This window comes from Neurospora hispaniola, assembly GCF_033458365.1.
Source record: "Neurospora hispaniola strain FGSC 10403 chromosome Unknown B0T23scaffold_4, whole genome shotgun sequence".
Classification (NCBI taxonomy): Eukaryota; Fungi; Ascomycota; class Sordariomycetes; order Sordariales; family Sordariaceae; genus Neurospora; species Neurospora hispaniola.
In genome coordinates this window covers 4,254,618-4,278,966 of record NW_026944409.1, presented here as the reverse complement: position 1 = coordinate 4,278,966, position 24,349 = coordinate 4,254,618, and the positions used below count along the sequence as shown (strand labels likewise).

Below are 24,349 nucleotides of genomic sequence, written 5' to 3'. Positions count from 1 at the left end.
GTACTCATCAAAAATCATGTACAAGAAAAGCCAAATTGGCATCAGGCCTTCGTGGCACACCTCGTCAAGTCATCCGTCAGTCGCCATCACATGTCAACCATCACTGGTTTCATTGTCACCAACATCCACCATGCTTCACGCCCCTGTCCTAGCAGTCGACCTAACCCTCCTCGCCGTCGCCAGCGTAGTCGCTACAACCGTCTTCGTCGTTTGTTCCCTTCCAAGCCCAGGACCACCCTCAGGCCCGCGATGTGCTGCCGCCTCCAAGTCCAGTTCCGATACCGTCCCATTTCCACCATCCACTCCATCCATCCCCGCCCGCCTGCTCGACGCGCCCGCCGCATACGCCTTGAACATATTCAACACCGTCCAATACGCCGGCTTCTTGACATAATTGTTATCCCACATGCACGCCTCCCCCTCTGTGGGGATCTCGCTCGGCACCCACGAATACTTGTCGGTGAAATCCCACAAAGTCACCCCCACGCATTTCCTCCCTCCATACCCCTTGTTGACATCCAAGCAAGCGCCCACCACCTCTCCATAATCCCTCGCCTGCGCGTTCCACATTTCCCTCGTGCTCGGCACCTTCAGCGGGCTGTGTCGAATATCCAGCTCCGTGATGGCCACCTCATCCACCACCTCCAGGAACTGCTGCATGGTATTGACAATCTCGGCACGGGCAGGGACAAGGCCGACTTTGAGGTGGGATTGGAAGCCGACGCCGTGGACGGTGCCGCCTTGGGCCTTTACGGTGCGGAGCATGGCCAGGGTGATAGAAATTTTGGGGCCCGTGGAGAGGGACGGTGATTCTAGGGCGTAGTCGTTGTAGTAGAGCTTGGCGCCGGGGTCGGCTTTGGCGGCGGTCTTGAAGGAGAAAGTGATGAAGTCGAGGCCCATGGCTTTGTACACTTGCGGGATGTCAGCTTAAAATAGGTAGGGTATGGGCGGGATTGAAAGAGCAAGGCATGGAAAGACGTACTTGGACTCTGCCTAAACACTCCGTTCTCGTCGATGGCTTCATTGACCACATCCCAAGCATAACACCTCCCCTTGAAGTACTGTGCCAGATTCTGGATGTGTGCGGCGAGGATCTTTTCCATGTCGTCGCGGGAGTACGTCGTCTCAACTAAGGCATTATTCTCTCTCGTCAGTTTCCATTTGTTTCTCGCTCTCCAGCCTCTGCACACATATAAGAGGACATACCCCAAGAAGGCAACCCCTTATACCACACCATGGTATGACACCTCAGCGTCTTCATTCCTCCCACCCCAGCTTTCGCCGTATTCGCTATAGCATCCGCTTCCGCAAAGGTGAATACTCCTTGGACCTCCTCAGTCTTCTTCCATTTCTGTGCATTGATGGGTGTCAGCGAGCCAAACTCGCCAGACCCCTGAAGCACAGACATGTACTGCTCGTTATATAGACGAGGGTTGTCGACGGCTGTGCCGAAGTAGGAGAGGCCGGCAAGTTTGGCATACTTGTCGAGCTGTGCTGAAGCCAGGGGAAAAAGGGTGGAGGCGAAAGCTAAGAGGACGAGAAGGAGAGGGAACGAACGGGGAAGAAGGAGGGAGAGAAAAGGCTGAATAGCCGAAAAAATGGTGGAGGTGAGCAGCTTCATCTTGATTAGTTGGAGGTGGTTAGATGATGAAGTGTAGGTATAAAGGAATCTAAAGGGCAGGTCCGAAAGGTCTACTGAAAGGCCGTCCGAGCGAGCTGTCCCTTACTTCGATGCCCGGATTTTGCAAGGAGCGAGCCTGGATGGAGGCTGGAAGAGGTGACAATGAAAAGGGCTTGATTGTGGAGTTGTCTAACGCAAGGGGAGAAACGGAAACCAGGGCAACCTAAATACCTGGAGGGTGAACAGGCGAGATCAGTGAATTGGGCGGCCCAGGGTATTTCTAAGGTTCCAATGGAGGCTCAACTCTCATCTGATACTCTGACCTTCTTTTTCTGGAACGGGCAGACGTACGACAACCGAGAGAACGAGGAGGCAAGTGCAACCTTCCACTTATCCAAAAAGTCCAATGACCATAAGCGGCCCCCAATACCCTCTGTCTCCGCTCCTCAGTTGGAGTCACTCATCAGGACATATTTCTTGAGTGAGCATCCCCTCCCCAGCTCCAAGTCCAATGAGTTCAAAGCTCGGAGCAATTCCTCGGAAAGAACCGAGCAAAAGTGTGAGAGAGAGGGGTGATGGGAGAGGGGCAACTTAGAGCCAGTCTCGGAAGAAGCTCGGAACTAGAGCTGACGGCAACACAAGAACGTCCTGTTCCCGTGACGGTGGTCTTCGGGGTGGTGATTCTGGTGGGTGTGGTATTGAGCGGATGGCTGACGCCACGGTTTCCGTTCAGGAACTTGATCGATTCGTCCATGTCCTCAGATCTTAAAGTCCAGCGCCAGACAGAACTGCCAAGTTTCTTCTCTGCTTACTTCTGCGACATTGTCAAGAAAAAAAAGTAATATGAGGTAGGTATCGAAGCTCGTAGATGTGGACTTCAAGGGAGCAAGTGAGCGGCGCAAGAACGTAGGTTCCAGCCGGTGATGAACTCCGGAGACGGAGAGGTTGACCGCGTTTGAAGACATGGAGTAGTTCAATGACGCACTTGAAGACATCGTAGTTCCTGTGCCAAGATCTTGGGACGGCGAGAGACACGAATGGAGCCTCAGTCATACTACTGTAGGAACACTGGACTCCTGTGGCGTCAATCTATCGCCTCCAGACTTTCCAGTCCTCAGACGTTGGGCTCTACATGTAACATAGCTTCACTCATGATTCATCTGCCCCAGACAAGGCTCGCCCAAATATTGACCTGTCACTTCCCCAGATTTTCCCCAACTTTTTAAATACTCCGAGATCCCAACGGTCTAGGCCACGTTTCCACCAGATAGAGAGCGAACCACACCTCGCAACCATCCCAGTAACAAGTAAAGCAGTCGGATATAAGGTGCTGGACCCAAATCCACGGTGGTCATCACGCGTCACGAGCTTATGCTGTGTCTCCATGATATAGTAATGGTCTGGCTGACAACAATTCATCGCTGAGGTCATGGACGGACAAACTCATTGTTGGTTGATGACCGAGACTGGAAGGTTAGACAGTAAGGCCGAGGAAGGAGTCTTTGGACCTCAGAACTGACAGCAGGATCTTGCACTTTGCGTTTTGTCTTGTGAGAAATGTGACGAATGCCACTTGCAAAATGCCGATGCCAGTGCCCGTAGTCATCTTGTGACGAGCTAAGAATCTGCAATGTAGTCGTGACAACTTGGCTGTGTCACCTTCCTTGTCTATCTTATTCCAGTCGAGGACATTTCTTACTCCAGTCGACTTTCAAATTGGGTTGTGCTACTCATTCGGTTTTTGGGCACCTCGGCCATGTGAGCGCTTCCCCTCCCTGAATTCTTTGTCTTCGTTCCTACAGCATTCAATGATCAGTTAGCTTTGTGAAACCAAGCCCTCATAACCTTCTCAAGCTTTCTGGCTTACAGATACAGTCCTCGTGGTCTTTCGGGGAGCATACGTAACTAAAAGCTGTCCCGAACAACCGGAGTGAACGTGATACTCGAATTCCACCCCACTTTGAACTGACTGTGGTGAGTAACCGGACTACCTCATCCGTCAGCAGTGGCGCACCTCCCTTTGACCATTTCAGACTTTCGGCTTCAATAAACATGGAATCAATCAATGCTCGACTACCTAGCTGGCCTTCCTTTTCGTTTCGGTTTTCGTTTATTGCTCGTTCAAAGGAAGAGATGGTGTGATTGATAGAGAACACCCGAACCCAGCCGCAAAACTTGGCACTCTTCGACGCACAACTCTGGATTGACATTTCGATTGAGGCCGTTGTTATCGACATTAGCATTCGTCAAGTTTCCTATGGGGTATAAATTCTAGAAAACCACCGCTCTCTCCGACCAAGTCGCTTGCTCATGACACTTCTCCAGAAGACAACGAGAACAACCGCCTTCGCCAACGCCATCAAGCCTTATGATTATACATTTTACGCCAACCAATCCCAAATCTTTTCAATTATGGTGACAGGAGGCTTATACTCTCTCTGCCAATGCTCATCCTCTGCATCAAGCGCCGCCTTTCCAGTCGTGAGATCGGCCTCTGATGGTTTTATGACCTTCGGTCGCTTGATAATCTTCCAGCCACCGTAGAGAAGGAAGAAGATGGGGATGCCAATGTAGGCAGCGATGAAATCTGTTTGCAATCATTATTAGTACTTCTATTGAGTGAAGCAGGGACACGCCCGGGGATCTCCACGAGGTGGCCGCTACATAGGCGAAACGGTGACATGGACGAAGTCAAGGGAGACTTACCAGCGACATCCCAATTGCCTTTGATGAAGACAGCAAACCCGCTGAAAATGATAATGATAGCAAAGTAGATAAGCGCGAACCATGCCGTGTATGGTTGAAACCTGCTCTTGAAGACCAAGGTATCGCGGCTAATGCCCTGAGCCTTTAGCGCCTTGTAGAAGCGAAGGTAAGCAACGCAGATCGAGCACCAGGTGAAGAGACTAGCGATGGTCGTTAAGTTCTGGAACCAGCTGAACGCCTTTGCGGCACCACCGTTGGGATCGACAGAGAGGTAAGTGAGACCGCCGATGATAGCCGTGGCGGCAACGGCGTAATAGGGGACACCCTTCTTACTGCAAGTGAGGAAGATACGTGGGGCCTGACGGTTCTGCGCCAAAGCGTAGAGGTAGCGAGAGCCGGTGTAAAGGAAGGCATTGCCAGAGGAAGTCGCGGAAGTCAAGATGACAGCGTTGATGATGGAGGGCAAGACGGAGATGCCAGCGTTCTTGATGCCGATAACCCATGGGGAGGCAGCAGCGTCGGAGCGGCCTTCGGCCTGAGCATCAAGGAGGCCCTTGTCGTTGGAAGACACAAGGACACCAATGGCGAGAGATCCCAAGACGTAGAAAAAGAGAATACGCCAGAAGACACGACGAACGGCCTTGGGGATGTTCTTGCGAGGGTTTTCGGCCTCACCAGCGGCAACGGCGACCATTTCCACACCGCCGTAGGAGAAGGCAGCGTTGACGAGGGTAGAAAAGAGACCCAGAAAGCGACCAAGGTCGCCGTGGACCTGGGGTGGATACTCTTTCATGGCGCCCGGGTTCTTCCAGTAGCGAAAACCAAGACGTTCGTGGCGCGGGTTTCCGCCAAGGTCGACAATGAAGGCCATGATGAGCAGGCCGACAATGGTAATAAGCTTCATAGATGCAAACCAGAATTCGGCCTCGCCGTAGAGGGAAACGGCAAAGATGTTGAGGAAAATGATGACAACCCAGATGATGCTGATCCATACGGCGACGTTGACACTTTGAGCACCTTCCCAGAAGCCGATGACAAGAGAGGCGGCCGAGATTTCGGCGCATAAAGTGATGGCGGCGGAGTACCAGTTATTCCAACCGACAGCAAAACCGAGAGCATCGTCGACGTATCGAGCGCAGAACTGAGGGATAGCACCGGGAAGAGGAAGCCATGTGGCCATCTCACCAAGACACTGCATCATACCGAAAACAGCGAGACCGGTGAAGGTATAACCGAGCAGGATGGAGAGAGGGCCAGCGTGGGTGAAGGCATTTCCGATACCGAGGAAGAGACCGGTACCAATAGTTCCGCCCAGAGCAATGAACTGAATGTGACGCGACTTGAGACTATGGTTGTCGTCAGCGCCGTGATTGCTGTGACGAGATTGGAGTGGTACTCACCCACGACTCACGTAGCCATACCTGGCCGCTTCGTCCTCACCACCAAGGACAGCGGCACCCTCCATGTAGGCATCGTTTTTCCTCTCGGATGAGCTGTGTCGTGAAGGGACGCCGGCCAATTCCGGGTCGGAAGAGTGTAGGTGTTTTTCCGCCATCGTTTCGACGTCGATGTTTGGAAGCGGGAGACGGTAGTCAGAGTAGCATCAGTAGTGCGACAAAAGACTGACTGCAGGCGCAACGCGTCAGGAAGGAGGGAGATCTGGGGTATTATAAAGGACGGGTAACGAGAAGGGAGGGGGGACGATATGTGTGTGCAAGGTTGAAGGTTCATGTCCCGCCCAGCCCAGACCTTGTTCATCCAATATCCGCGTGCGTCCTGGACGGCATAGCTACGCACACTAGTAACTGGATGATGAACATGGCTTTGCTTCTTCTTTGTTACACTTGACCGGGATCGTTGTCGGTGTCTCATATTGCAACCCTCCTATTGCCGGGTAGCACGCCACCAGTCTGCATGGCCAAATGTCCTGCGGTATGAGAGACTGGCCAATGGGCATAATTTGGCGAGAGATATATTCACAGCACCGCTGTAAGACAGTCCCTGAGTACCACACTGGGTCGCCAACCGCAGCCTTGGTGTCCGCCTTCGATGGAGTCCAGCTGCGATGATGGCGTACGAGGCTGTGTGGGGGGTCAACTTGAAGATAACAGGTCCGTTTTTGGAACGGGTACGCCGTGGTTTGGGAATGGTCGACTGGCTGCCATGTCCGTCACTGGTCGGGAACCAGGTTAGTCCTTGGCCACCTTCACCCCACTGCCTCCAGAGAGCTTTGACATGATATCGTTTTTGCATCACACTGGAGGAGTTCAACGTGTAGGTGACAAGCGAAAACAGAAGGGAATTAGTAGTGCTTTTGTCCACTGGACGGTATATCGGAGGACACTGACCGATTTGGATTGCTGATCCGGCATCGTCTGCCAGTCTCAAAGTGCATCGGACGCATACCACTCTCCTGGGACACTCGGGCATGTAGGTGGTCTGGAGCCTCTGCCTCAGCTAGGTGTCAGCCCAACCGCGGAGTGCCATCGATGTTCCTCTTGATGCCTTTGTTGGGTTGTCTGTTTTATCGTCCAGATGGCAGTGGTCATGGCAAAGCGACAGGGCAGATTTCGTACTGGAGTGACGCCGGGCAAGGCAAGGCAACGCAAGGCCGTTGACCTGACCAGAAAATGGGATCGGTCATCGGACGGGCTTCTGGCTGAATCTGACAATTGAAGTGCTTGCCGGTCGATTGTTGGTGGGTGTCGCACTGATTGTCGGTTCGGTGATCGTTTCTGGAACACATGCCGTCCAGTCTCGTCGGAGGGTCGTCCACCAGTTGGCACAAACAGGCAGAACTGGAGAGAACACTCCCACACTGCAGTGGGCTGCTCTGTCATTCGGTCCACGCACTCCCGTCTGGAAGGAAGGAAGTCATCGTCCCAGATTGAGACTGCAGTGCCTGCTCCTGGGCTGCCACCCGTCGAACGACACTGCCTCCTACGTCCCCCGTCGTCGTGTCTTATCACTTGACGTCGCGCGATTGGTTCGAGTGGCATGTGAATGGTTCCCATCCGGGGAAGGTACGGAAATCCACTCTGATGCCAAGCTCGCCAAGAACCCCAGACCGGAAGGTGCGCTAAAACCACAAAACAAGGGCCCAATTAACCCACTATATCCACTGACGCCTCCCTAAAAGCGGGCGCTATTTGAGTCCTCCACTCTTCACTTCAGCCAAGCCGGGTGCCTTCTTGTCATGTGGATCTCATCTTGTGTCTCGACTTCATTCGATCCTTCTTTTATTCAAGCTTTTTCCCCAAGATGAACCAAGCCGGGACAAGACATGTCGAGCACGCCAAAGGCGATCAAGCAAAGCGGGCTGACAAAGGGGCAGGAGCAGTTAAGCTTTTGGAGTGAGGGGACCATCGGTCTCATTTCCCTTTCCCAAGGCAAGAGAGACGGGAGCAGAGGCGGGACTGGAGCACTCCATCCCGTCCTTTCCCAACGTTGTCGATTGGGCGACCAACATCCCGTCCATGTCGAGTCGATGAAACATACGTACCGTATCGTACGCGTTCCTTATCACGATCTTGTCCCATTTCGGCCACCGGTTCCCACCCCCATTCTTCCTCGCTTGTCGGCCAATGTCGTCGCGTTCCCCCCCTCTGCGCTCCCAGTCATGATAAGGAAGGAAGGTTGCTCGAGTTCGGGTGGAATGGCTCCTTCCTTGGACAGGGAATCGAAACACTTTCATCGATACCTCTACTTTCCGAAACTAGTACCAAGTATCGTCAGTTGGACCCTTCCGTCATCAACAAAGAACATTGTCTGCGTTCGTCCGAGGGACTGCCCGTTCTGCCCAGCCCGCCCGGTCTAGTCCACCCAATCTACCAATCCCCATTCGACAACCGCTTCGACCATTTAGATGAAGCCGTTCACCAGATAGATTGGGTGCCATTGCGGCCATGGCTTGCATCCCACCCACTAGCAGTCTACACACCTCCCTGGTCACCACGCACAACCAGGGGCAATTCCCCCATTCCATTTCTGCGTACCATGTAGCCCCCATTTGTTCCCTTGTCCTGCCTGCTTCTCGAACCGAAGTCCAGACTGAGAGGATCCTTCACCTGCTTCAACCCGTACTATGAACCGATAACTGAAGCGAGCTGCGGAAAAAAGAAAAGGCAAACTGCCTTCTTCACACGCATCTCAAGACGTGGCCAAGTTCCGTGTCTGGTGCACAACAGTTTTTGACACCTTACTGATTGACGAGAAATCTTTGCATTGATCCATACAGTCCCTCAAACATGGTGGCATGGAGCCGTTGACAGCCTCCTTCATGCTGAAAGGCTAGTGCTTACCAGCATGTCTTATCTTCACCGTTCTGACCGTTCAATTGTGCGCACTTCTCGGTCAGTGGAACACAGCCTTTCTTTACTGTGCCATCTGCCTACTTACGGGGCCCATGGTGACTCCATTTCACTTGGACCCAACAGCATCGGGTCTTGGTGAACCTTTTGTTTCCACAAGTTCATGAAAGCAAAGATTACCCAATGGTACCTAGACATGATAACTTCAAATTTTGCACTTTACAGCCACTCGGGCTAACAAGAGCCTCAGTCACCAGCTGTTCAATCATGCCAAGCCCATCCGAAAAACGATGAGCACCAGATTTTCATGTCGGAGGCGAGATTCAGGCGAGGTGCCACAGACACACGACCTTCCTGTCGTGTGCGTGGCGTCTCCCCCCTTCAAGGCTTCGCATCGAGGCAGACAGCTTCTGCTGCAACTCAACAACTCAGCTCCTCAAAATGCGACCTTGGGCTTACATTGAGGCAACATCAAAAACAAGATTCGAGGTTCTAGAATCCTTCTCTTTCCCAGCTACAATCCCATCCAAGCAGTTTGGTCTGAACATGTTGGCCACCGCGGCCGACCCAGCGACCATTGCAGGGGTCCCACACGTACCATGAGCCACTGCACCATCAATGAGCCATTTCATTCCTTCATTACCTTGGAATTTCGATTGGGTAAATGCATATATATGTTGCTCAGCCTGAAGTGTACCTCTGGGTAGCCGAGGTATCTTATGCCCACTGTCAATTGGTAAGTGTGGAAAGCGGTCTTCGTAGAAGAATTCGCCCTGTATCCGTAAACCGTAGCGATGTGAGAAGGACTGGACGATTCTGCTGAAGTACTTCAACCCTTGTGCCATCACATCACAAGGCTGCAAAGCCGACACTGCAACACATGTCGATTTGATGTGTTGAGATTGCTATATTTCTCTTGGCCATCCAGTCATAGACTTTCTACTCATTTCCTTACCTAACAGTGGCGCCGTCTCCATCTCTTCCCCGGACCAAAGGACCCTTGGGTTCACATTGATGGCTTTATGGCTTCACTTCCCCGTGGGGTAATACCCTTATAACGCTGAGGTGTCTTCCCGTGTTTGACATATGCCTTGAGGGAACATCATTTTCACTTGATCAATTCTGAGGGCTGGAGGTGCCATTAATCCCCTTCGCCTTGGAAGGCAGTAGATACCGGCGACAGGGATCAAAGGTCTTGCATATGGTACATTCAGCACGATCATTTTCAGGGCCTCACCACATGCCCCGAGTCTTCCACACAGGAGACATGAGTCCATGTCACCAACTTACAGGTACCTACTGTAAAGCAGCAATGGAGGTCACATCCGATTGAGGTGCCGGGAAACTTGCTTCACTTTTTGTTTCACTTCAAGCGCGCGATCAGTGTCTGTCAGGGCTCTTCTTCCGGCGGCCGCTTTCAGTAGTTCTTTTTCGACCTCGTGCAAACGAATGCCACCCGCTGCATAGTACAAACCGACGGAACTCACCTTGACGAATTACCATGCATCTATTTTCGAGCCACACGGAGTGCGTAGATATACTGGACAATGGGTGCGGTTTGTGTTCATGTTGAACGGTTTGAAGGGAAGTCGACCCTTCTTGCCGTCTGTCTCGAGGATCGAAATGTCTCATGTTTCGCCGCTGGCAAATTCATCTATATACTCAGACATGATGCCTGCCGAAACGGCTTGGAATGCTTGGCGTGCACGTGCGTACTCGATTGGGCCCAGGAAAAAAGAGGATATCGACCCTAACCCTACTTTCTGATAAGAATGTCAAACTAGGAGCGGAAACTCCTGTACTTATACCAATCATTGTAGATCGAGAGGAGTGAATTCTGGTGACGGAATTCTGGTGATTCTGGCCAGAATAAGAGGTTTCAAGTCGTATTTGAATTCCTTCTGTCACCTCCTTCTCTCTTCCAATCAGGCATCATCAGCCAATCAGAGCGCGTAGATAAACGTGTCTGATCCTGCTACCCGAGTCAAAGGATGTGGGGCGTGCGTGCTCCGGGCCGCGCTACAGTACCTCTAACCACCAAACCAGGGGCAGCATTGCCCTGATGTGTATTGCCCCGCCATCTCCCAATAGGTCGTCGGAATAGAGTCAGAAGTACAAGCTGTATTGGTTTTGGAAATACAACCAGAACAATCCAGAATCAACAGCAATTGTCACCGCCAACACGTCGGCATGCGGTTCCGATTCGGCGCTCTCCCGGAGCGTTCGGCAAGTTTCCGCAGCGGGGGCTTTGATGATCTTCGGCGCTAACGAGCGTGCGACGGCGAAGGGAACTGGGAATGGGGTCAAAAGTGGGCTCGGCATTGACGCGTGGGAAATCGGACAGGATTTATGACGCCGTAGTCAAGCTTACAAATCGCTCTCGGATGCCTTTAATTTGAACCACTCCTTTCCCCTTTCTTCGAGTCTTTCCTCCTTTCACCGGGCAGGTATCACCAAACCGCTGAACACCACAAACAGACATCACAATGGCCTCTAATCCTCCCTCCAAGTGCTGCGTCATGGGCTTCCGCCATGAGTAAGTTTGACAACCAACCTCCCTACACCACTGTCTGGTCGCTGACACCTGTTTGCTTCCAGGGGCGAGCCAACCGGCACCATGACCAAGGTCGCCGACAAGTGGGACGCCTACATCGCCCAGCCCACTGGCTCCCAGAAGACCGGCAAAGCCCTCCTCTTCCTTCCCGACATCATCGGCATCTGGCAAAACTCCAAGCTGATGGCCGACCAGCTGGCCGCCCAGGGCTACCTTACCATGGTTCTCGACATCCTCAACGGCGACCCGCTCCCGCTCAACCGCCCCGACGACTTTGACATCATGGGCTGGCTGACCAAGGGCAGCACCGGCGATAACCCGCATACCAAGGACTTCGTCGATCCCATTGTGCAGGCCGGAATCAAGGCTCTGAAGGAGCAGTATGGAGCGACCAAGATCGGAGCGTTGGGATACTGCTTTGGTGCCAAGGTAAGCTCCGTCCCTTTCTCTTTTCTGCCCCCCACTGGAAGCGCTGGTCTTTTCCCCTTTCAGTTGCCAACAGTCACTGACATGCCCAAAAGTCCCTTGTCCGCAACATGACGGCCACCGCCCCCTACACCGGCATCGACGTCGGCTTTGTCGCCCATCCCTCCTTCGTCGAGGAGGAAGAGCTCGCCGCCATCTCCGGTCCTTTGGCCATTGCCGCCGCCGAGACTGACTCCATTTTCCCTGCCGAGCTGCGCCACAAGTCCGAGGAGATCCTCAAGGAGACGGGTTTGCCCTACCAGGTCACCCTGTACTCTGGCGTCTCCCACGGCTTCGCCATGCGCGCCGATCTCAGCAAGAAGCCGGAGAAGTTTGCGAGGGAGCAGGCGTTTGCGCAGGCTGTCGCTTGGTTTGGAGAGTATTTGGAGTAAAGGGGATGGAGTAGATGAGATACCCGAACCTGGTTGGAGGTGTTTGCTAATTGCTTGCCCGGGAGCAAGCGAGAGAGCGAATATCGATCGTTGTTGATACGTAAATGTACGAACCAAAGGACGATTTGATGAATGTGAAGAACAAAAGTACAGTCGCATAAAGCCCACACGCCCGTTTCCCTCCTTCATATCATGGCAGCTTCATGGTCCCTCCACCCAACTCCATGCCTAGCTCCATTCCCCTCGACTTTAGAGAGCCTTGTGGTAAACTCTATACCTAGCCTTCCTCGCCAACAACGGCCCTAGTTCTGGAATCCCCTCAGACAAATCCATCTCCTTGACATTTTTATACCCAGCTCTCTCGTACCAACCGGCCAGCTTCGTCTTCTCCTCATGTTCCCACCCGTCTCCCACCACCAGCTCCACCTGCATCTTCTTCCCTCCCTTCTCCCTCGTCCAGTCCTCGGCGAACTTGAGAAGGTCCCTCCCCACTCCGGAACCCCGGTATTCAGGACGGCAGATCAGACATCCAAACTGTCCGATTGCTGTATCCGGGTCGGGGCTGAAACGCGCAGTGGTGCGAGAGTCGGCCTCGGAAGGAGAGGGGAGGAGTTGCACGCGGCCGCAGCCCAGCAGGTACTCAATGCGCGGCGGCCGTGAGTACCCCGGGAGCCATGCGATGGCTAGGGTCCCACTGGTGATGAAGGAGCGGACTTCGGCCGGGTTGGTGCGGGTGAAGGGATCGATGGACCAGAAACCGCGCTCGGCGTCGGTATAGATCTCATTGATAAGGTTGGTTAGACTGTGGACGAAGGCATCGTCTTCGGCAAGGGAAGCTGGAGCGATGAAGATGTCGGCGTTGATACGGCCCTGGAGAGGAGGACTGGGGAGTTGGGAAGTTGCGACGGCCTCATTGGTGTTGCGCATGGCGACTTTTTCGTCGGCGAGGGGGGCCGAGGGGGCGGTGGATGGCGACTCCGTTGAGGCCGTCATTTTGATTCAAAGCTGAACGTGAGGTACTGTAGCGAGTGGTGAATCACCTGTATTGGTGTGGTAGGGCCCGATGGGTTTTATATCCGGAGTCATAGGAGTGATAGCCCGAATCCTTTCAATTGCAAGTGACTCAATCCACTATTTCCAGTCTTGGGCCGACCCTTGTCAGCGAAAGGGCGTGGAGGCGTGGTAGGCCATATCAGTCACAGCAATTCTATTTTTAGCCGTATCATAGAGACGATGGTTTCTTGCCTGTCCTCGAGGCATATTCTCAATGTCGGGCTTCACGACATTGCCGGCGTCGGTTCTCCGATTCTTCGCCGACGAGGGTCATGAAGGTTGAAAGGCGACAAGCCGACAAGGGGGTGTCAACCCTAACCCCAAGCACATGATGCTGCAAGGGGCCAAGACCTTTGAATTATGTACGTATGTGAATGATGCACAGACCGAGGCGGCTATAGTGTACATCGCTGCAGCTGAATCGGGGTCCGGTGCAGGAAAAATAAATTAAGGCAACGACATCGATTCGAGATCTGATGTTTCGGGTAAGTATCTTGAAAGTGAAGGACGTAGGAAAACAACAGCAAAAAGTCAGACTGATCAGATCGGGAATCGAACACGGGAGGTTCAACTCAATACCGACCAGATGGCAGACCTACGAAAATTCGATATCAACGGAAGATAAGGAATGTTGCCGGGGAGCACTTTACAGGGGTCTCCAGCAGCTCATTAGTGGAGCTACCTTAACGGCCAGGAACCGCAACGTCATTGGCGCCAAGGCTGAACCACACGCCGATCATCCACTTGTTCTTTCTCGCTGTCCGCCTCGTGTCATTCTTTGATCTTTTGTCACGACACCCGCCTTGCCCAACAACAGCAACATGAAGGCACTGGACCGGTCATAACAGCTATACGAAGTGCGGTAAATACTCCGCCCGGACGAAAACCATGGAGGGGGACACTGCGGTCCCAGATGGCGGACAGCAGAACGGCCACGGCCACGACACCAACACACAAGCACATGCCCCGATAGTACAAGTCATTGATGTGAAAGCAAGCGTCGAAGATGGCGATGAGCACTCCAGCACAGCACCCACCCATCTCCCATCTCCGCACCTCACCGCAAGCGACCTCGCAGCTCGGGCGGCCCACGACACCAACATGACATCCGCAAGAGTTACGAACGGCACCACGGCTCCAGAACACTCGAACGACCGCCTCACCCCCTTCAACGAGACATCGTCCTCTACTGGCCCGACAGAGCCCTTCGTGCCTTTTGTCCATCTGCCCACACCCGAGCCTGAGACTCAGCCAGCCACTCCTGCGCAACCTCCCAGTCCCAGCCGCTCCAAGACCCGAAGCCGATCTGAGACAAAGACAGGTGCTCAAAACGGAGTACGCCGTCTGTCCGCCTCCAAGATCCAAGAACTGACAAACGCCCCCGAGTCCCTACCCATTGCGACAGCTCCCGACCGCCAGCCGGCTGAGCCTACATTCTCACCCGCCCTTGCCGAAGTAAGCTCTAGACTCCAGTCTCAACTGGGACTTGCAAATGGGAATGGTCACAGCACATCGAGCACAAGAACACACCCACAAAGGCCTGCAATCGCCGCGCGAACCGTGTCTACTCCACCGGTGAGCAGGCGTCAGACGGCCACGGCTGCCCAACAAGCTCACCCAGCTCAGCAGGCCTCGATCCGTCGCAATTCGTACCAGCCGAATCCTCGACCGCCGCCTCTCGATCTCGATGGAACGAGCAACTTGAACACTGGCGCCGAACCCAGGACCGCCCCTCCACTGCGCCAGCCCGAGCCCGACCCGGCGCCCCCATCTCCCATACCGTCCTCTATCCCTCTACCGCCCATGTCAGTCCCTACGCTCCTGCAACTCGAGCTGGCTGGATCGCGACCGAGTCCTCTCTACATACACCACTCATACACAAGCGACATCCCCTACGAGTCGAGCGCAATCAAGTTTGAGCGGTTGAAGAACTTCTTGGTTCTGCCCTTTGTCCTCGAGCGATGCATAACCTTTGGTGCTTTGGCTTGTCTGGACGCTTGGCTGTGGACCTTCACCGTCCTACCTATGCGCTTTGGCATTGCCGTGTGGATTCTCCTTCAATGGTGGGGATATGTTATCGGCAAAGAAACTCGATGGGTGGTAGGATTCGTGTGGTACGGCTTAGGCCGCATGTGGAAGCGCGGCCGTCGGGGTCGGTCTGAGTCAGTCGCCAGTACGGATGGTCAGCGGTCCAGGAGTCAAAGTCGGGTACGGGAGCAGCCAGTCAATCACAATAGCACTGCTGCTACTACCACCACCACCACCACCGGCGCCGACACTCGTCATCCCAACCTCCGCATGGCTCCCGGGACTAAGCCCCCCGGTCCCAGTCGTCGTGGGAGAGGCTACCTCGGTCACCGCCGCACCAAGTCCAACCCGTCCAACCTGTCACACTACAACAAAGCCGACCTGCTCCAAGGCGCCGTCGTCATCTTCTCCTCCATTGCCCTCATGTCTCTCGACGCCTCGCGCATGTATCATTCCATTCGCGCTCAATCCGCCATCAAGCTATACACCATCTACAACCTGCTCGAAGTGGGCGACCGTCTGTTGTCGGCCCTCGGGCAAGACATCTTTGAATGCTTGTTCAGTAACGAGACGTTGTCGAGGGATAGCCTAGGGCGCAGCAAGGTCTTGCTCCCCTTGGGCATCTTCTGTCTGGCGCTGGTGTACAACATCCTGCATGCGGTGATTCTGTTTTATCAGGTCATTGCGCTGAACGTGGCTGTTAACTCGTACAGTAACACGCTGTTGACACTTCTTATGTCGAACCAGTTCGTCGAAATCAAGTCAGCCGTGTTCAAGAGGTTCGAAAAGGAGAACACCTTCCAGATGGCTTGTGCCGATATCGTCGAGCGGTTCCAGCTGTGGATCATGCTGTTGATCATCGCCATGCGTAACGTGGTGGAGGTTGGCGGGCTCAGTGTGCCTGGGGCAGGCAGCGAAGATACGGGCCCTAGTTCCTTTCCTCTACATACGGCGAGTATACTGCCCGCGAGCTTTACGATTCTGCCCAACTGGCTGTGGTCCGGCGAAGTACTGAGCCCGCTCGCTGTGGTCATTGCAAGCGAGATGGTGGTGGACTGGATCAAGCATGCTTACGTGAACAAGTTTAACAATATCAAACCGAACTTCTATAGCAGGATTTTGGATATATTGTGCAAGGACTACTATACGAATGTACGTCTGCCCTCTCCCCCTTCTTACCTTCATCGTCTAACAGCAGTTCAGGCCTTCGTAACGCCCCAGTTAACCCGCCGCCTGGGCCTGCCCCTATTGCCCTTGTCCTGCCTCTTCATCCGCGCCTCATTCCAGATTTATAACATGTTCGTTGCCGTACATGTCCCTCCTCCTCTGCCGCCTTCGACACAAACTTCTCTCTCCGTCGAATCAGCTACACCCTCACCCGCCATGCTAGCCGCTTTGGACCATCTAGACAAGAAGATCCGCATTGCTCTAGGCCGAGCGGTATACGGCTACCCTTTCGGTGAATCCGGTGGACTGGGGGATAATGTTTATGGCCCGGCCTCGGCTCCCACAGGGGATACACCCGAACCAGCCGGCCTCGCAACTCACATTTGGCACTCGGTGTCCAAGTGGTTGCCAGAGTGGAAATGGACATCCGACGACGTCATTGCTTTTCTGACCATGATAACCGTCTTCCTTCTGATCTTTTTGGTGCTTCTCATCTTCAAGCTTTTGTTGGGTATGTTCTTGCTGCGGTATTCGAGAGACAGGTACGCAAGGATGAAGGTTAAGGAGGCTGCCATTGCTGCTGGACAGGCGGAAAAGGAGTCATTTGAGACACAAGGCAAGAGAGTAGGGGGGTATGGACAGGTCGAGGTGGGAGAAGAAAGAAGGAGGTGGATATTTGCCGATGATCCTAAGGGGCTGAACAAAGTACGGGAGAGGGAGAAGGGCGGCGGGGGAGGGAAGGGAGGAGGGGGTGGTGGGAAACCAGAAAAGGATTTGGGAACAGTGATGAGGTATGAGATGATTGCCAAGAGGATTTGGTAAAGGGATCCATGCCATTCTGAAGTTGGGAGAAATCGAAGCTTGTAATGGTCAATTCATTATTACTTCCTGGATCCGGCGTCACCAAACACATACATAATATTATTATCTGTATTATATACATACCTACCTATGTCTGTCATTGGAGTTCGGTGGGAACCCAGGTTGATACAAAATCTGTCCTTCCTGATAGCCTGCGGCATCTACATCTTGATTGAGTCTTGTGCCGTCGTCGGCAATTCAAACGCTGTCTTTCGTTGAATAGAGGTGCGTGAGTTTCCTACCCGAGCAAGGTAGCAGATACCTCTACCTAATGGTGTTTACAAAGGAATAGCAACACTCTTATCACTCTTCAACCACCCTTTTTTCGCAAGACCATACCGCTCGGTTCCTAACCTGTTTGAATGTCAGCTTTCTCGGCCCTCATGCAAGAAAATGGAAAGAGAGATACGAACGTCCACTCGTAATGCCCAGTCATGATCGTATACACCGAGTGCAGGTACTTCTCAACATGCTTCCTCACCATAGGGTCGGGATCTTGAGCGACCATCTCCCGAAGTCTCGCGCCAGCTGCTTCCATCTTGTTACTGACTTGACGCAAATCTTCAACGAGGAGATTGATAGCCTTATCCAGATTATGACCAGATGTGCGGTAGGTGAGGTCAATAGCCACAAGCCCAGGCCAGTTGACCTTCATCTCTTTTGGCAGGGAAAGGACGTCGTTTACACTGCCGCCGCTCTTTGTCAGTCACATATAGTTCACAAGAAAACAAACAAACACCCCGAGAAATGGGCTGGCAGGACGGCACGAAAGCAGGGGAAAAAAATAGGACTCACATGACAACATTCTTGGCCAACTCCTCCCACAGCGTCTTCATCTCTTCTGTTTGAAACAGATATTGAGGAATCGTGATCTCGGTCATGAACTCCCCCAAACAAGAGAAGAATCCGATCCCATTCGTGCCGCGCCTATAAACCCAGTACTCTTTCTCGGTAGGAACTGTGCCGTTGCCGCCCGCGTAGGTGGCTACTTCCAGCGCGGACGAGTGCAGGTACAGTTGGATCTCCGAATAGAGTCTTGTTCGCTCAGTGAGAGTGCAGCCTTGTTTGAAGCCCTCGGCCGCAGGTTTGAAGAGGACCGAGTACTTTGTCGGCGGGGGCGGCTCCTTCGACGACGAGGACGAGAGAAAGAGGGAATCGGGGTCGGAGGAGTCCTCTGATTGATGGTGGTGGCGGCGGCTGGTCGGCGGAGAAGAAGGAAGAACACATGCAATGTTGCCTGAAGGTGGGGGGGATGGAGGATCAAGACCCAAGTGAAAGGCAACGTATCTCAATGCCCTTTCACTTAAAGTGGTCTTCGAGTCCAAGTCCAGGTCCTGAGTTGATGACTCCTCGGCTTCATCATCCCATACGAAGATCCAGAAGACAAACCAGCTCATCGTCACCAACCGCTCAAGTGAAGAACGGGGCCACCAACTGCATGTCTATCAGTGTCCATTTCCCCCCCCTGAGGTGTCCGTCGCTAATGGTTTATTGATGTTGACGGGTGGAAGAAAAAAAAAGGGGGGGGTACACTCACTATGCGCAGAGCAGAGCAATGTTGATCTTCTTCGCTTTCGCCCTTATGTCCGGTTCCTCGATCCTGTCATCAATGTTTTTCTCCACAATCTCACAAAGTCGGCCATAGTGCGGGCTGAGCTCCGTGGGAAAGGAGGAGAGAATTGACTGGAGACTGGGAAAGTGCAGTTTGAGGCCATGGAGGTTGGCATAGACTTGGGCCGTTGTTGGTCTTTCAGAGGTGGCGGGGGCCATGGTCACCTCCAGCGTCATGTACGAATGAGTAGAGTATGTAGGTTGTAGTGTTCAACGAAAGATTGGGGCAAAGGGATACAGTCGGAGGATACAGCTCGATGGATGACCGCCTTACGAAGAATCGGGTGGTATATTCGAATGAGCGTTCAAAACCAAACAAACGGTATGGTGTACGTGTGGAAAAGAAGTAGATTGAGAGACATATGGGTCAGTGTCTCTGGCAAAGTTACATTCTTTTTGCCTTGAAGGTCCTCCCTTTCTTATAGACAGTTTGAGCCGCGCGGAGGATTCTGTGAGAAAACCACTGGTACCTTTGGAATCGTCATTTCCAGCTCATTCTAACGATAGCCTGTTTGGTCCGGTACGTCAATCCTGGAGTCCGGAATACGGATCCGAGGCCCAGAATCCTTCTTCGACTTTTTATTTTCGTTTCTACCCTGTAAAGTTGTTACAGGACGAAACCGTTCGCACGCCGGAAACATAACAATTGGTTTCCCTCATTGTAATGCTGGTATGTACGACTTCGTACAACTGACGTTGAGGCCGAAGGAACTGTGAAGGTCGAGGTATTCAAGGATGATGCCACGGGTGTACTGGGTGTGCACGGCAGCACCTAGGGTTGGACCAAAGCTTGAGAGTGTTGATAAGGAGCAAAAGGTCTGCAGAGTTATTCACGCTAACAATGTGTGGACTGGGTCGGTCTGGCTGGCTGGGAGTGCTAGCTGGAGGTCTCTGCAGCAGCTGCATGGCCGGCAGTACGCACCGCTGACACAGGAGCTCAGTCCTCTCGTCATGTCCATCTCTGTCTTCTAGACCGGCATTTATACGAGCTATACGAGCCCTGGGTCATGAAGGCTGCTTTGATTGTCGAGGTTCATGGCTGTTGCCGGGAAGGGGGCGCTTGAAAGTGTAACTGGGAGGGTGCGGATGCGGCGGTGCCTGGTGCCTCAATCGATAGGGGGCATCCATGCGAGTATAGACCAGTAATCAGACTATAAATATCTAGGTATCCTCAAGATTGGTGGTAAGATGGGTGAGTCAAGGTTTTACTGTCGTCACGTATCAACAGACTTACGATGTTTATGTGGCGGTCAGACTGGAGCGGGAACCGAAGCCGTGCCTACAAGGCTTGGCCAACCAAAGGGATTACCCAGGAGGTCTGCAAGCCTGAGGCGAGATGTATTTGAGCCAACAGCCTCAATACATGATGCACTCCCACCATCGAGTCACCAACTGAGCGGCGTAAGATGACACATCCATGTTCGATATCGAGTCGCTTATAACCGTTCCTTTGCAAAAATCGTGGTAAGGACTCCATGAAGAGCGTCAAGGTGTGAGAAACGCAAGTTCAGGAGCCGTGCAGCTGCAGGGCTGGATCTTTGCATATTGGTTTCGTCAGAGCCATGAAATTTTTGTAATAACGTACCTCTCCATCCGATTCGTGTGGTCTGACTTTTGCTGCAGACGTTCGGATGGAAATGTATGCGCATTGATGGAAGAGGATGTCGTATTTTGGCCGGGAAACTGGGTGTCATGGTGATTCTTCGTGCTTTTGACATGGGATTCCGGTGTTCTTGAGCGTCTCATCTCCTCCCCTTCATTGTTTTCCCTGTGCACCAGACAAAGCACGCTCGACAACAACAAGTTGCAAATAGATCACATCTGAATTCTGCGGTGTGTGGATCACTGGTTGTGTTCATTTGTATGATGAAGAGGGAAAGAAGAAAGGAAATCAACCAGTGCGATAGGTATCGACCAAAAAATGACAAGGACTTATCCAATCTGTGAAAAGACAATAAAAGAAGGAAACCAACACCAACCACCTCATACGCCGTAGTTCCTGCCCCATCATGTTCTGTTAAAATTCCGCCGCGGCTGCGTGTCCAGCACATGTTGTTGATTGCTCCGGTGGCGATTGCCCTGTATCCCGATGTCCAAGCCCGTTGATCCCATCAATCCCATCCCGTAATCCCAAGTCCCACCTCTTGCCAGCCAAAAAATGCCAGAATTCCATCTCTTACATGTATCGTGTTTATATCCGCGTTCATCTCAAATCATTGCTCATCCCATCATGACCTACGCCTTAGTTCGCGACACTCGCCGCCCTTCTCACATGGCGCTCTCCATGTCCCTCCTTGGAGGTCCGTCTCTCCCGTTCTTTATCCTTCCCATCTCTCTCGCGCCTCTCCTCCCTCTCTTTGGTGGCAATCTTCTCATCCTCCTTGTCCTTCATCTTCTTGAACAACGACTTAATCATGTTGCCCTTCTTCTTTGTGCTGTCTCCATCATCCAGATTCGCCTCCTTGCTGCTGCTGATGCCGACTCTCGAGGCCGACTTTCGCTCTCTGTCCTTGGTGTCCTTCTCTCTCTCTCTGTCTAGTTTCGAACGCGACGAGGAGCCACCGCCAGCTTCGCTGCGAGTGCTTGTGCGGTGAGAGCGAGAGCTGCGATAGGACACTTGAGAGGAGGCGCCGACTTCGCTTGTGGCTTTATCCTTCTTGTCGCGAGAGGATTTGCGGTCGGGAATGTCGAGATCGTCGCGGTGGCGTCTGCTGCTGCTGGTCTTGTCTTTGCTGTCTCTCTCCCTCTCCTTGTCCTTCCCATCCCGTTCCTTATCAGAATGTCCACCAACAGCCTCCCTCAACCTCTCCCTCAACCCACTCGGCTTATGCTCCTTCTTCACCGTCGTGCGTCTCGCCAATCCCACCTGAGAAACCGAATCATCGGGACTTACCTCCACCACCTCCTCCTTGTACTTCTGTTTCAACGCCTTATCCGCCTCCGGACTCCTCAACTCCACCTCCGCCTCCTCCTCACTCGTCACCACGATCCCGCGTCTCCAGCACTCAATCGTGCTCAACTCCTCATCCAACACCAACGCATCCTCATGCCCTCCCGCAGCAGCACCTGCCCTTGCCCCCGCATCAAATCCCATAGCCCCCATAGCAGTCCCATTCCCGGAAACCGCATTCATCTCCACCGCCGCCTCCTTCTGCTTCGCATTCCCCTGCGTGATCTTCCGGATGATCTTCCACCCGCCAAACATGACCACCATCACTCCGGCCGCAATGCCGGTACCAATCAAGAACTGCGGCGAGCAAAGCAAGGCGTAAATGGCCGGACTGCCACCCTTCAAGAATGCCAAGAAGGCAGGTGACATCTTCCCAATCATCGCACTGAGCTCGGCCAGCGACAGCGCCACAGCCGCCGCGGCTTCCGGGTTCTGCTGCAGATTTTCAATTATGCACGACGCTGAAGCCTGCACGCAGTGTGCTTCGAGGAGGAAGGATTCGATGCGGGAGATGAGATCCAGCGCTTCCTTCTGTTCGGGTTCCTGGGGCGCGAAGTCGGGGGCGAACGTGGGGATGCCCTGAGGCGGGACGGGGTAGGAGTGATTCATGCTGTCATGGGAGGAGCGGTGACGGCCGCGGTTGAGGTCGTCGCGCAGGTGAAGGTCAGGAGGAAGGTCGCCGTAGGCTAGGTCTTGGTCCCGGTCTCTGTTCTTGTTCTTGGACGAGGATGGGGTTTCGGTTTGGCGACGGTGAAAGGGGTTGCGACTACGACTGCCCGAAGCGGCCACGTCGAAGGTCGGGCTGGCAGGCATGGTGTTGGCGTGGTTCAGACTTGGTCGCCTGGCGAGTTCTAGGTCCTTGCTGTACCCCTTTGGTGGCTTTGACGGCGCCGTTGCCGATATTTCCGTGTACGTTTTCAGATTTCCCTCTGTTAGGGCTGTCGAGGGATTAGGCGCTTGAGACGATGATCGCTTGCGGTGGGACTTGCTGCGCGAAGTAGAGGTGTAGCGAGAAGCAAAGGAACGGGTGTCATCATCGTGGGATTTGCGGCGCCCACTGCTGCTGTTGCCGATAAGCTTACGATCCCTAATGCTGCCGCCATCGAGCGTCTTGATGGGACCCGGGGAGTCGTATTCATCGTATTGTCGGCCACGAGGAACTGTGATGTGGACTTCTCCCCGTGATCGGCCCGAGGAATAGCTGCCGTTCTGGAAGTCGCGCTCCGCCCTTGCGGCTTCTTTCCTCTCACGGTATGTAGCTTTAGCATCTTTGAAGATGCCCATCAGCTGCCTCCCCTATATCGGAGTTGTTAGTTACTGTCAAATTGGCAGGTGAGACAAGGTGGGTGACACGGATGTCAACGGTCTGCCCAAAAGACAGACAGGGGAGTCCTTACCGTGCTGATGATCTTGCCCGAATTGTTGACAATGGTGATAATCTCTTCGCCTGGCATCTTGGCGCCTGATATGTATCGTCTTTTTGTGTTGTAGTGTTGATATGTTGGACCTGAAAAGGGCCAGAAGGTGCTGTAGGCGTTGTGAATAGCGGGGTACCACGCCTGGAGTTATCGAGTGTTATTCCCAGCCTGTGGTTGACTCGATCGTGGCTGGCGCTGGCGGGTCTTTCGGCGCCGGTGTTTGTATGTGAGGGGTATAGGTGTGCCTAGCTGACGAAAGAGCAACGAAGAATCGAGTAACCAAACAAACCTAATGTATGGGAATATGGTTTCGGTGCGTCAATGAAGAAAGATGCAAGAGTTAAAGTGGTTTTAGTCAAAGGATTGCGCGCTTCGCTTCTCTTCGCTTGTCGGTGCCAGCCCCCCGGGAAAGAAAGTGTGGATACAGCGCCACTCTTCTCTCCCCCAGGACTCTTGATGTTCCACTCTCTGGGCTGACCTCCGATCAGATCAACTGAGGCAGCCGGGATCTAGGTTGTATGTTTCGATCTTAGGACGGTCGTATGCAACTGATTTGAATGTGAAGAGTCCAGCAAGATGTGAGAAGAAAGAGACGAAAGACGAGAAGTATGTAGAGACAAAAGCAAAAGCCAAGCAAGAACAGAGTCAGAGTAAGTAAGGTTCAGGTTCAATACGCCAGGGCCGGGGGTATTGCCATTCGTTAATTCATCATGCTATATGACAAGCCCTTGCTCCCTCGTAGGTTTTGTCCGTACACTATAATGGAAGTCAGTCCAGTCAAATGTAAGTCACCGTCTTTTCTTTTTCACTTTTCTTACTGGCGAAGAGACAGACCGGAAAGTCCAGAAGCAGGGAGTGGGATGAGGGGAAATGATGTGGTGGGAATGAGAATCGGAACCAGACCTCCTCCACTGGGAGGTACCTTGTATCGATTCATGCTTCATGCTTCGAGCAAGTCTTGTCCTTGCAAGCCCTCCCACGTTTCCCCGTTTCGGAGACGAGAACATCGACAGCCAGCCAGCATGCCTAGCATAACCAACGCAAGCAATCAACGCAAGCAAAGCAGCGGGAATGGCGGAAGATGCGTAGCATTTTCAGGGCTGCTTGCTGCCACTTGGAAGCTGACGACACTTGACCAGTCAATGTTGAATGTCACTGATTAGACGTTACCATTGATTGGGCAAGATGTAGCCAAGATGTCAGAAGTCGGGCT

At 53.2% G+C, this 24,349-nt stretch overlaps 10 protein-coding genes across 10 annotated transcripts; 2 read left to right on the top strand and 8 right to left on the bottom strand.

Annotated features, from left to right (window-relative positions):
- Positions 1 to 42: 42 nt before the first annotated feature.
- Positions 43 to 1,973, bottom strand: B0T23DRAFT_381082 (glycoside hydrolase superfamily). The gene is made up of 3 exons (XM_062837244.1): positions 1,207 to 1,973; positions 983 to 1,129; positions 43 to 911 (listed from the first exon to the last, which is right to left on the bottom strand). Exons 1-3 carry the CDS (start codon positions 1,619 to 1,621, stop codon positions 136 to 138), a joined length of 1,338 nt encoding a protein of 445 aa, XP_062693515.1. The 5' UTR covers positions 1,622 to 1,973; the 3' UTR covers positions 43 to 135.
- A 1,736-nt stretch (positions 1,974 to 3,709) lies between these two features.
- On the bottom strand, positions 3,710 to 6,046 carry B0T23DRAFT_154986 (amino acid permease/ SLC12A domain-containing protein). Its single transcript, XM_062832613.1, has 3 exons — positions 5,728 to 6,046; positions 4,328 to 5,673; positions 3,710 to 4,208 (listed from the first exon to the last, which is right to left on the bottom strand). Exons 1-3 carry the CDS (start codon positions 5,880 to 5,882, stop codon positions 4,003 to 4,005), a joined length of 1,707 nt encoding a protein of 568 aa, XP_062693514.1. The 5' UTR covers positions 5,883 to 6,046; the 3' UTR covers positions 3,710 to 4,002.
- B0T23DRAFT_154993 (uncharacterized protein) lies at positions 5,901 to 7,216 on the bottom strand. The gene is made up of 3 exons (XM_062832614.1): positions 6,904 to 7,216; positions 6,676 to 6,779; positions 5,901 to 6,500 (listed from the first exon to the last, which is right to left on the bottom strand). Exons 1-3 carry the CDS (start codon positions 7,165 to 7,167, stop codon positions 6,212 to 6,214), a joined length of 657 nt encoding a protein of 218 aa, XP_062693513.1. The 5' UTR covers positions 7,168 to 7,216; the 3' UTR covers positions 5,901 to 6,211.
- An 813-nt stretch (positions 7,217 to 8,029) lies between these two features.
- Positions 8,030 to 8,909, bottom strand: B0T23DRAFT_412973 (uncharacterized protein; the record flags this gene model as incomplete). The annotated part of the gene is made up of 5 exons (XM_062839502.1): positions 8,726 to 8,909; positions 8,563 to 8,617; positions 8,470 to 8,528; positions 8,266 to 8,409; positions 8,030 to 8,140 (listed from the first exon to the last, which is right to left on the bottom strand). Exons 1-5 carry the CDS (start codon positions 8,732 to 8,734, stop codon positions 8,030 to 8,032), a joined length of 378 nt encoding a protein of 125 aa, XP_062693512.1. The 5' UTR covers positions 8,735 to 8,909.
- Positions 8,910 to 10,840: 1,931 nt separating this feature from the next.
- B0T23DRAFT_154959 (dienelactone hydrolase) lies at positions 10,841 to 12,339 on the top strand. Its single transcript, XM_062832612.1, has 3 exons — positions 10,841 to 11,173; positions 11,236 to 11,620; positions 11,713 to 12,339. The coding sequence occupies exons 1-3, from the start codon at positions 11,124 to 11,126 to the stop codon at positions 12,046 to 12,048; spliced, it is 771 nt and encodes a 256-aa protein (XP_062693511.1). The 5' UTR covers positions 10,841 to 11,123; the 3' UTR covers positions 12,049 to 12,339.
- On the bottom strand, positions 12,173 to 13,250 carry B0T23DRAFT_154934 (uncharacterized protein). Its single transcript, XM_062832611.1, has one exon. It carries the CDS (start codon positions 13,039 to 13,041, stop codon positions 12,298 to 12,300), a length of 744 nt encoding a protein of 247 aa, XP_062693510.1. The 5' UTR covers positions 13,042 to 13,250; the 3' UTR covers positions 12,173 to 12,297.
- A 952-nt stretch (positions 13,251 to 14,202) lies between these two features.
- On the top strand, positions 14,203 to 17,118 carry B0T23DRAFT_317812 (eukaryotic membrane protein family-domain-containing protein; the record flags this gene model as incomplete). The annotated part of the gene is made up of 2 exons (XM_062835027.1): positions 14,203 to 16,281; positions 16,333 to 17,118. The coding sequence occupies 2 exons, from the start codon at positions 14,203 to 14,205 to the stop codon at positions 17,116 to 17,118; spliced, it is 2,865 nt and encodes a 954-aa protein (XP_062693509.1).
- Positions 17,041 to 19,143, bottom strand: B0T23DRAFT_381070 (isoprenoid synthase domain-containing protein). The gene is made up of 4 exons (XM_062837243.1): positions 18,695 to 19,143; positions 17,953 to 18,591; positions 17,571 to 17,843; positions 17,041 to 17,511 (listed from the first exon to the last, which is right to left on the bottom strand). The coding sequence occupies exons 1-4, from the start codon at positions 18,943 to 18,945 to the stop codon at positions 17,436 to 17,438; spliced, it is 1,239 nt and encodes a 412-aa protein (XP_062693508.1). The 5' UTR covers positions 18,946 to 19,143; the 3' UTR covers positions 17,041 to 17,435.
- A 1,024-nt stretch (positions 19,144 to 20,167) lies between these two features.
- B0T23DRAFT_154897 (uncharacterized protein) lies at positions 20,168 to 20,914 on the bottom strand. Its single transcript, XM_062832610.1, has 2 exons — positions 20,354 to 20,914; positions 20,168 to 20,216 (listed from the first exon to the last, which is right to left on the bottom strand). Exon 1 carries the CDS (start codon positions 20,817 to 20,819, stop codon positions 20,511 to 20,513), a length of 309 nt encoding a protein of 102 aa, XP_062693507.1. The 5' UTR covers positions 20,820 to 20,914; the 3' UTR covers positions 20,168 to 20,216; positions 20,354 to 20,510.
- B0T23DRAFT_154842 (uncharacterized protein) lies at positions 20,915 to 23,512 on the bottom strand. Its single transcript, XM_062832609.1, has 2 exons — positions 23,116 to 23,512; positions 20,915 to 23,014 (listed from the first exon to the last, which is right to left on the bottom strand). The coding sequence occupies exons 1-2, from the start codon at positions 23,170 to 23,172 to the stop codon at positions 21,011 to 21,013; spliced, it is 2,061 nt and encodes a 686-aa protein (XP_062693506.1). The 5' UTR covers positions 23,173 to 23,512; the 3' UTR covers positions 20,915 to 21,010.
- Positions 23,513 to 24,349: the final 837 nt, after the last annotated feature.